At 48.8% G+C, this 10,061-nt stretch overlaps 1 protein-coding gene across 1 annotated transcript in view; it reads left to right on the top strand.

The window, feature by feature from the left end:
* Positions 1-3,080: 3,080 nt before the first annotated feature.
* Positions 3,081-10,061, top strand: part of FNDC1 (fibronectin type III domain containing 1) — a gene marked incomplete at its 5' end in the record, with an annotated part of 104,833 nt that continues 97,852 nt past the window's right edge. Inside the window, one exon of the mRNA XM_080806910.1 lies at positions 3,081-3,186. Coding sequence (XP_080663036.1) covers positions 3,081-3,186 — 106 coding nt within the window. The remainder of the gene's footprint in view (positions 3,187-10,061) is intronic.

Here is a 10,061-nt window from a genome sequence, read left to right as displayed (position 1 = left end):
TGAGCCTCAGTCACAATTTATCCCTAGATTCTAACACATTACTTGATGCAAGAACAGCTGTTCCACCAAGGTTACATAAAGGAATAGATTAATGAATGTTTTCTCTCGATCTAGCCAAGTTCTGTGCCCACTGACAAGTGGCGGGTGATAAACGTGGATATCTAGCTGCTTCCATTTGCAGCATGTTTGCCTAATGGCCTGGGGCCACCAGACAGAAACTTAGAGTAAGGTCTGTGGGCTTTCCTATCATGGCAATCAAAACATTCCCAATTAGAATCTTCCATGATTCTTAGGCTAGGTCGGGTATCTGACATCTTAATCCTTTATGTTTCACTAATTCGCAGTATATTTGCACAGAAGAGGACTTGCCTTGGTAGCGCTTTGCAACGGAAACTAGTCAGAACTTCTGCCCAGAGGAAGCATGTTTCGGGCAATGATGTATTTATGGAAATGTAACCAGCACTTCTCTCCTGCCTCTTCCAAACCTCGAGAAGGTGAATGATGTAACATTGAGGTGTTGTGTAATTGTCTGCTAACAAAGATTGCTCACCATTTGGATGATAAAGAGGTGTCTCTGATCCATCTGTACTGGACACGGGGTGAGCAAAACACAGTTTTATTTGTACTCTCTGCTTGGATCCTGATGCTTTTGCTGAAAATCGAATAGGAGACATCTGGAGGTGCATGGTGTGGTGGAAAAGACACGCACCTGGAGTCAGATGGTGGGGGGAGGGCTTCACCTACACTAGGCGGACAAGCCACATAAACTCTTGGAGCCTTGGTTTTCTCTCTGTAGATGCAGAGCAGTGTCTCTAAGATTGTTGTGCAAACCAGAACAAAACAGATACCACTCAAGAATATATGATTAAACTAAGCATTTTGAGATGAGACCCTCAGGATGAATGAAGAACAAACCTCACTGAGAAGCGAGAGAAACGTTCCCAAAAGGAAGGCTGAAGGAAATACAGGTTCGTAGCTGATCACCAGGCAAGAGGCACCAGCCAGGGTTTAAGGTCAAGAATGTGTTGTGATCATATTAAAAAATGGGCAGAAGATATGAACAGACACTTCTCCAATGAAGACATACAAATGGCTACCAGACACATGAAAAAATGTTCATCATCACTAGCCATCAGGGAGATTCAAATCAAAACCACGTTGAGATACCACCTTACACCAGTTAGAATGGCCAAAATTAGCAAGACAGGAAACAACGTGTGTTGGAGAGGATGTGGAGAAAGGGGAACCCTCTTACACTGTTGGTGGGAATGCAAACTGGTGCAGCCACTTTGGAGAACAGTGTGGAGATTCCTCAGGAAATTAAAAATAGAGCTTCCCTATGACCCTGCAATTGCACTGCGGGGTATTTACCCCAAAGATACAGATGTAGTGAAAAGAAGGGCCATCTGTACCCCAATGTTTATAGCAGCAATGGCCACGGTCGCCAAACTGTGGAAAGAACCAAGATGCCCTTCGACGGATGAATGGATAAGGAAGATGTGGTCCATATACACTACGGAGTATTATGCCTCCGTCAGAAAGGACGAATACCCAACTTTTGTAGCGACATGGACAGGACTGGAAGAGATGATGCTGAGCGAAATAAGTCAAACAGAGAAAGTCAAGTATCATATGGTTTCACTTATTTGTGGAGGATAACAAATAATATAGAGGACAAGGGTGGATGGAGAGGAGAAGGGAGTTGAGGGAAATTGGAAGGGGAGGTGAACCATGAGAGACTATGGACTCTGAAAAACAACCTGAGGACTTTGAAGGGGCGGGGGGTGGGAGGTTGGGGGAACCAGGTGGTGGGTATTGGGGAGGGCACAGATTGCATGGAGCACTGGGTGTGGTGAAAAAACAATGAATACTGTTACGCTGAAAATAAATAAAAAATTTAATTAAAAAAAAAAAGAATGTGTTGTGGCTTTGTTTCAGAGAAGAGATACTGCATTTCTCTTTTTCATCGGTCCACAGTTCATTCAACAATCGTTTCCTCTCTGTGGGACGACACACACCTGGTCAAGTTTTGGGGTGTCCCGATGGCGGCTCAGGGTTAGGTTGTGAGCTCGCGCCGGAGCAGCTTGGCGCGGAAACCGCGGGGCAGCCGGCAGCTCCGGCGCAGGTGTCCCTGTCGCCTGCAGGGGCGCTGCCAGCCGCTCGGAGGGGCGCGAGGCTTCCGAGGGCGGGAGCGGGCCACACACAGGTGGGAGTCCAGGACAGGGAGCTCCGAAGCAGTGTTAACACCACGGATCCTAGAGGAGGCCGGGTCAGTCAAGGCCTCGGGCCGGAGACTCCCCGTACTTCAGGACGGATTCCCGAGAGCAGTGATGAGCTCCGCAGAAAGGACAGCCTGAGCCGCAGGGTCCGCGGACATCAAAGCCCTCTCCTGGGCGCGCGGGGTGTGGGAAGGCCGGGCTGAGCCGCAGGAAAGGCCACGATGTGCAGAAAGAGGTGAAGGGACGTGGCTCCGGTCCCCAGCGTTGAAACCCGGGGTATCGACGGGATCGTAGGTCACTCTTGGAGCCATTTCCCGAGCCAGAGAACCAGAGACGTTAGACAAGGGGAGGAAATTCTCACTGCCCTGAGAATCACCGAATTTTCAGAACCACCAAGCGGGGTTCCGGGGCGCTCGGGCACAGGAGCCCCGACGCGGCACCCGGTGCCCCTCCTGCCGGAGCCCGCCGCCCCGCCGCCCCGCCGCCCCGCCGCCCCGCCGCCCCGCCGCCCCGCCGCCCCGCCGCCCCGCCGCCCCGCCGCCCCGCCGCCCCGCCGCCCCGCCGCCCCGCCGCCCCGCCGCCCCGCCGCCCCGCCGCCGGCAGGGGGCGCCCGCTCGCGGCTAAAAGGCTCGGCGGGCGGCCCGAGGCCTCAGTACACCGCGCGGCGGTCGGTGCGCGGGCGGAGCGATCAGCGCTGGGCCAGGGCGCCGCGGCCACGGCGCGAGCGCGCGCACCCACACGGACGGCGAGGACCCGACGGCGGCGCCTCGGCGCTCCCTGACTCCCTCCCAGCGCCCACCCGGCAGCCGGCCCGCCCAGCCCGCCCAGCCCGCCCAGCCCGCCGCGCACCCCGGGCTCCCGATGGCGCCCGAGGCCGGGGCGGCCCCGCGCGCGCGGTGCCCGCTGCCCTGGGTGCTGCTGCTCTTGGCCGCGCTGCTGCCCGTCGTGTCCCCGGCGGGGGCTCCAGGTACGCGCAGTCCCGGTCTCGGCTGCCCGACTCCCCGCGCCTCCTCGCCGCTTCTCTGTCCACCCTCCGCGCATCACCCACCCTGCCTGTCGCTCCGGGGACCGCCGTCCCGCTCTGTGCTGTACGTGTCGTGTCACTAACCTGTGCGTCCTCATCGCTCGCGGGTCGCGGCGCGGAGGGGCGGCTGGGGACGCGGGGTCTGGGCACTTGGCACCTGGCGCATGGGAGTCGGGCGCGGGGACACCATGGGTGCCGGGGACCTCGGTGCCCTTGGTTTCAACTTTGCCGTCGAACGCCCCAGAGTCCGGAGACGCGAGCAGTCAGGCTAACTTCCTGGAGAGATTCAGGCAAAGGAAAAACAAAAAAGAAAAGAGAAAAAGCGACGCTTTGGCATTGCGGTGGAGGTGGGGGTCATATTTTTCTTTGCCCAGAATTTCCCTGTGGGGATCCTTTCCTTCAGTTCACCTGCCCCGAGGTAGGGATGCCTGTTGGAGGGTGGCGCTCGGGAGACCAGAAGGGAGTCAGGGAGGCAGGACTCTTCTAGAAGCGCACGGGGGAAAGCTGCGAGCCACCCCGGGGGCGGTCGCGTACCCCCCGGCGCCCAAGCGTCCGCGGCACTCGGACGGAAGCCGGTACCTCCAGGTGGGAACTTTGGAGCTGGGAGAAGACCTTGGTCTTGAGAGGAGGGAGAGAGAAAGTGGGAGAGCCGATTTGGGAGAAGCTCGCCCTTCCCCGAAGAGACAGGGCTGGAGTTGGGAAGGATGCTTTCTTTCGGGGATGAAACGTGAGCAGCGCTCTTCAGAAAATACCAGCGTGCTGGTATCAGAAGTTTTGAAGGTTTCCTGCAGAGAGTTAAAGTTTGTGGTGGGTTTTTCATCCCGAAGCCTTTGGTGGCCCTTGTTCCCACCTCCTGTGCAGGCATTTTCACACTTGAAACGGCGAGGCTTTTATTTATGCCATCAGTTTGTAGGAATCCAAGAAGTCCACATTTTTGTTGATACTATTCACTCCCAGCTGGGTTATAAAAATTCAGATGTGATTCCAAGGAAGGCTACTTGCTTGATGATGCTATTTAGTGTCCTTATTGCCCTTTTAAAAAGGGGAAATGAGGAACAGTTGGGGGGCGGGTCACGTCCTGCAGTTCTTTGTGGTGGGGACCACTGCAGCAGGTTCATGCCACATGGTGGGATGCCCGAAGCCACTTCTTCCTAAAAGGCAGGACCAGTGGTAGATTTTGTTTTCCTCTCGTAACAATCTCTAGGAAAGCATTCACTGAATATTTGGTGCAGTAGTTAACAAGAATAAAGCTATTTTAAAGCTTTTCGACTTCCCCACCTACAACCCATGGCCTTTTTCCCCTCCACTAAATTAAGTTTTCTGAATGTTGAAAGAGTTTTTGTTTCAGAAAATGGGCTGGAGCTGGAGGTAATGCTAACCTGGCTTCATGATGATTCCAGCTTCATTCCTGCTGGATTCCTCTGCCGCCTGCCCAGTGGGTTACATTTGCCTGTGCCTGGAGTTAGGGTCTGTGTGGCAGCTCCCGAAATGCTATGCCCTCACTTGCCTTCTGCTCTGTAAATCCACTGAGCTGTGGAATGTGGGAGCTGGAATGCTTGCTGGCACTTCGCTCGACTGTGTTGACGTGGGACTTGCAGGAAAATGATGATCAGACTAGAAATGGACCAGCACATTTTGAAATGAATATCTACTGCCTTTAAATGAAATAATAGAAGGAAAGAAAGAGATATAATCTGCAGATAGCTCCCCACTGCTGTGAAAGAAGTCATGGGGCACATAATTTATTTCATCTGCTCCTCTGGAAGGCTTCCTGTCTGTCCTGCCGTACATAGCTGCAGTCGCTGTTCCAGACTTGGATTCTGGGTCTGATAGCAAGGCCATGGGCACACCGCTCCTTCTCTGGCTGAATCAGCACATGGGCCCAGCTAGCTGCCTGGGTCAAGCCTTACCCTGCTCCCCAGACCTTGGGGGCCAGAATCCTTGTAATGAAAGCACCCAGAGCCACTCTAAATGTCAGGCCCCCAGAGCTCAGAGGAACTTTCCTTAAAACAGAGGAGATTTGCAGGGCACACGAAAGATCAAAAGAAACCCTTTACCTTGGTGGTCCATTAAAACATAAACCAAAATAAGCAAGTGATGCCTCCACCATCCATCCCTACAATAAACTGCTAAGCAACCATTGAGATTACAGTGGCCCTTGCCAGTCTGATAGGATACATATCTCTAAAAATGTGAGGACACACACTCACATATATTTCTAGCAGTTCTCTTAGGGTGGTTATGGGTGACTTTTAATTTTTTTTTTCTTTAGAACCTAAATATCCTTTCAGGGAATTTGTAAGGTCAAAACCATTTCCAAAGAAATGGCAAGATACTGTTTGCCTTTTTTTTTTTTTTTTTTTTTTACCGTGTTGATGTTTGTTGCAAGGGTAAAATGCTTGGTGGGTGAAACTGCTGGTATTTTAGGGTGAATTGAGGCTTTGGCACCATAATGAAATAATAGTCATTGAAGTGAAGAAGAGATATGCCAGTTTCAGTTAAGAATGTCCTGGTGCAACAGTAAAAATTATTAATTTTACAAATCTCTACCCTTGAATGCATGTCTTTTTAATATTTTGTGGGAAGGAACAGGAAAGGGACATAAATTACTTCTGCGGACTGCCCAAGTTCAGTGATAATCCTGAAGAAAAATCCTGAGGAAAATCCTGGTAATCCTGAGGTAATCCTAAGGAAAAGCTCTTGTGTGATAGTTTGAGTTGTGAACTGAACTAGCTTCTTTTTTCATGGCACACCATATTTACCAGAAAGAATGACCACAGACAAACTTGGGTATTTGGCAGACATCTTCTCAAAGATGAACGAGGGGACCTGTCACTTCTAGTAAAATAACTGATAGTATGTCTTGCCAGTGATAAAATTTGAGCTTGCAGATGAAAATTGGAATTTTGCCAAGTCATCTCCAATATCATTTGAAAGCTTCCCAGTGCTTAAAAACTTCTCTAACAATATTGGTGGTGAGATAAATGAATGTGATGGTTTAAATATTGTCTTATAAACATGTGTCAGCATTTAGATGACCTGCATAACCAAGTGAACCAGTAAATTCCAAGTGACCAACGCCTAAAGTTACCAAATCTTGCCTAACTAAAAAATCCAGCCCAAGTGCAAGAGAGCCCAATGGATCTTTCATGTAACAGAGTGTGAAAAATTCTTTATACAGTTTCAGATTCTACATCACAACCAACCTGGAAGAAACTGCTACTTGATGAGTTTTGGTGTAGTATCAAAGATTTTCCAAAAAGATTCGTGATGTTGTTAAGATACTTTTCCAACTACAGAGCTGTGTGAAGTTGGGTTTTCTTCAGGCACTTCAACTACAACATATTATAATGGACTGAAGATGTAAGCAGAGAAGAGATCCTGCTGTCTCCTATTGAAGAGATGTGCCAAAGTGTAAAACAACGCCACTCTTCCGTTTCTTTTTGTTTTGGAAAACAGTTATTTTTCATAAAATATAAGTTTTTTTAATGCCAATATGAAATGGCTTACTGCTGCTATTTTAAAATGATTTATTGCATGCAGAGGAATGCATGCCTAGTTTATATTTCTGGTTGGTAGATCACAACAGATAAAACCAACATAAATATAACCTCTGGGAGATGGTCGTTAATTTAAGAGTAGACAGGAATCCAGAGAAGAGGAAGTTTGATAGCCACTGGGATAGAAAGGGGAAGTAGGTTCTCCATCAAGATGCCTGACTCTGAGACTCAGTGCGGTGTCCTTCACATGCGGTGTGGCCAGCCTTGGGCCAGCTGGTCAGTCTCCACTAGTCCAAGTGAATGGAAAGATTCCTTCTATCTCCAAAGTCTTCAAGGGTCTTCCTGTGGCCCAATCTATGCCCAGCTCTGCAGGGTTTCCCACCTACTTTTGTCCTCTTTGAGAAGAAAGGATGGATATACCCTTTCCTTTTGTCTTGTGCATTGGAGCCCGCCCAGATGAAAGAAATGTTTAATTCATCAACTGAGCGTGCAATTTGTTGCTGTGGAATCAGAGGTTATAACAGAATTTCAGAATGACGATTCATGTCCTTGAGGAGTTGTCACTGGATGGTTCCAGAGGATTATCAATATGTCTTCCCAGGGCCATTCATATCTCTAGTTGAGTTATAAAGCCCCATTTCCTGAAAACAGGCAGGGGAGGAGGTGAGGAGTGTGTGTGTGTGGGGGGGGGGTTGTATTAGTTTCTTATTTATTGTTGTAAGAGTTTACCACAAATTTAGTGGCTTAAAACAACACAAATTTATTATTTTGTAAGTCTAGAAGTCTGAACTCTGAAATAGGTCTCACTGGGCTAAAACGAAGGGCTGTGTTCCTTCTGCAGGGTCTTGGAGAGAATCTGGTCCTTACCTTTTCAGGCTTCTAGAGGTGCCCACATTCTTCTAGCGGCCTCTCCCAGCGGTCCTGTCACTCTGCTCCTTCCCATACATTACCTTCTGTGACTCTGATCTTCTTGTCTCCCTCTTTCACTTATGAGGACCCTTGTGATTCTATTGGATCCACTGGAATAATGCAGGATAGTCTCCCCATCTCCAGGTCCTTTACTCAATCACATCTGCAAAGTCCATTTTGCCACATGAGGTCACATATTCACAGGTTCTGGGGACTGGGAGATGCCCATCATTGGGGGCTGCTATTCTGCTACTGCAGGTGAGGGTTGGAGGGGAGGCTAAAAGCAAACATTTCGGGAAGGACCCCATCACCTGTCACTGAATGAAGAGCAAACATTTCTTCATTGTTCTTGTGGAACTGGGGATTTCTTAAGTTATCATTAAATCTCTTATCAGGACATTTTATTTCAGTCTGAAAATATAGAGGCGAGTATTTAGAGGTATAAAAATGAAGAAGAGAAAACATACATATATTTACTTGTTAATCCATAGAATATTTACGTTGGAATATATCCAAACCTGAAATTTTAGATGACTTTGACAAGAGCTGGGTAGGTGGGGGCAGGGACAGATATTGCTTGTTTCTTTTATCAGTTTTAGTAAGCACATATTAGGTCATATGGATAGGGGTATTGGTTATACACATGAGCTAACATCTTTTCCTTCCTTCTAGAATTTATCCTAGTCTTGTTGCAAAGAGTATGAATTTAATTCTGTTTTTGGGAATTGTGTTATTATTGATTTTTCATTAAGGAAATTTCTCCAGTATGGGCCAGATGGTTAAAATTTAGAAAATTTGAATAAGGAATCTGTGCCACTGAGAGTTAGGTGACGTCGTGAGGAAGACACATTCCTCCCCCCCCTCCCCCCACCTTTTCCTCTCGGTCCTGAGGGCGGCCGCGCTTGCGCCCAGCGGCCCTTAGAGGGCGCTGCTGGCTTTGTGGCGGCGTTACCACAGCCCGCTGGCCCCTCGCACTGGCGCCCCCGGCCGCGGTGGCTTTACAGAGATAAGAAAATTAGGATAAACGTGCAGTTATCTGCTTTGGGTTTCCCTTAATGTTTGCCTTTTGTCAGCTTTGCTCCTCATTGAAGCTTCCTTCAAGCAGTAAGTCAGGGAGGACAAATCAGGCGTTAAGACTGGAATTGAGGGCTTGTTAGTAATGATCATTGGGGAGGGGGAGCATGAAACCCTAAAGCTAAAGCACAGGTGGGCAGCCCTTGAGCCCCGGGGCACCGCTGGCGTCTCTGCCGGCCCCCCAGAACTGCAGCAGCTGGAAGACGGGGAGGGACAAGGGACATGGGAGGAGGACACGGACCTCTTGAGTACCGCGAGTTAGTTTTGAGTGAGTTGGTTAATCAGTCTCAAGTTTCTCCCCGTTGACCTCCCTGGATGCTTTTTTATCTGGGGAGAGTAATGCGCGATCTAAGGCTGATTTCTAAGACTAGCGGAATAGCTGGAGAGCTGCTTATGTTATGAATCACGTTTCCCGGCTGTGGCCCCTTGTATGTGGAGGAAATGATTAAATTATACTAGCATCATAATCTATATGGTACACCCTACACAATTCTACTTTCATTTTTATGTGGAGTTCTTCAGTGTTGCATTTAAATTTCTTTTTAATACTAACTGGCAATTAAAAGTGCCACAAAGTTTAACATTTATCTCTATGTCATGCCATCTGATTTTCGTGGCCACCTCATGAACTTGGTAACACGCTCCCCTCACCACAAGGGAACTGGGTTCCCAGGAGTTCGCTGGTTTTCCCAAAGTCATGTAGTTTGCGGTATCCCGGGATTTGGACCCCAGTCTTTTAGATCCACATCCTCTGTGCTTCCTGCAGGCTAACCCAGCTACTGTTTGGGTGTTTGCTGAATTCCCCGTGTTTTCTCCTGTGGGCTGGCAGCGGGAGCTGGTACCACCACTTTTGATTGGTTCGGAATGCCCTTCTAAGTCTACACTGCAGTCACACTGCCATTGGTTGTTGAGAAATGATCCTGTCACACACCGAAGCATGTTGAACTGTAGTAGGGGTTAAGTTCAGATGAGGTCGTAGGGAACCTGTTCCCTGTTACAAAATCTATTTGGCATTGGGTACAAGCTCAATCTTCATGGCAGGCAGTGTCCCTTCCTTAGTGACTCCTGTTAAAACTTGCCCTTGAGGGAACCCTCCTACACTGTTGGTGGGAATGCAAGCTGGTGCAGCTGCTCTGGAAAACAGTATGGAGGTTCTTCAAAAAGTTGAAAATAGAGCTGCCTTATGACCCAGCAATCTCACTACTGGGTATTTACCCTAAAGATACAAATGTAGTGATCAGGGTCACATGTACCCAAATGTTTATAGCAGCAATGTCCATAATAGCCAAACTATGGAAAGAACCTAGATGTCTAGATGTCTATCAGTAGATGAAT

Source organism: Martes martes (assembly GCF_963455335.1).
Source record: "Martes martes genome assembly, chromosome: 6".
In the NCBI taxonomy this organism is placed as follows: domain Eukaryota; kingdom Metazoa; phylum Chordata; class Mammalia; order Carnivora; family Mustelidae; genus Martes; species Martes martes.
This window is presented reverse-complemented; position numbering and strand designations above follow the sequence as displayed.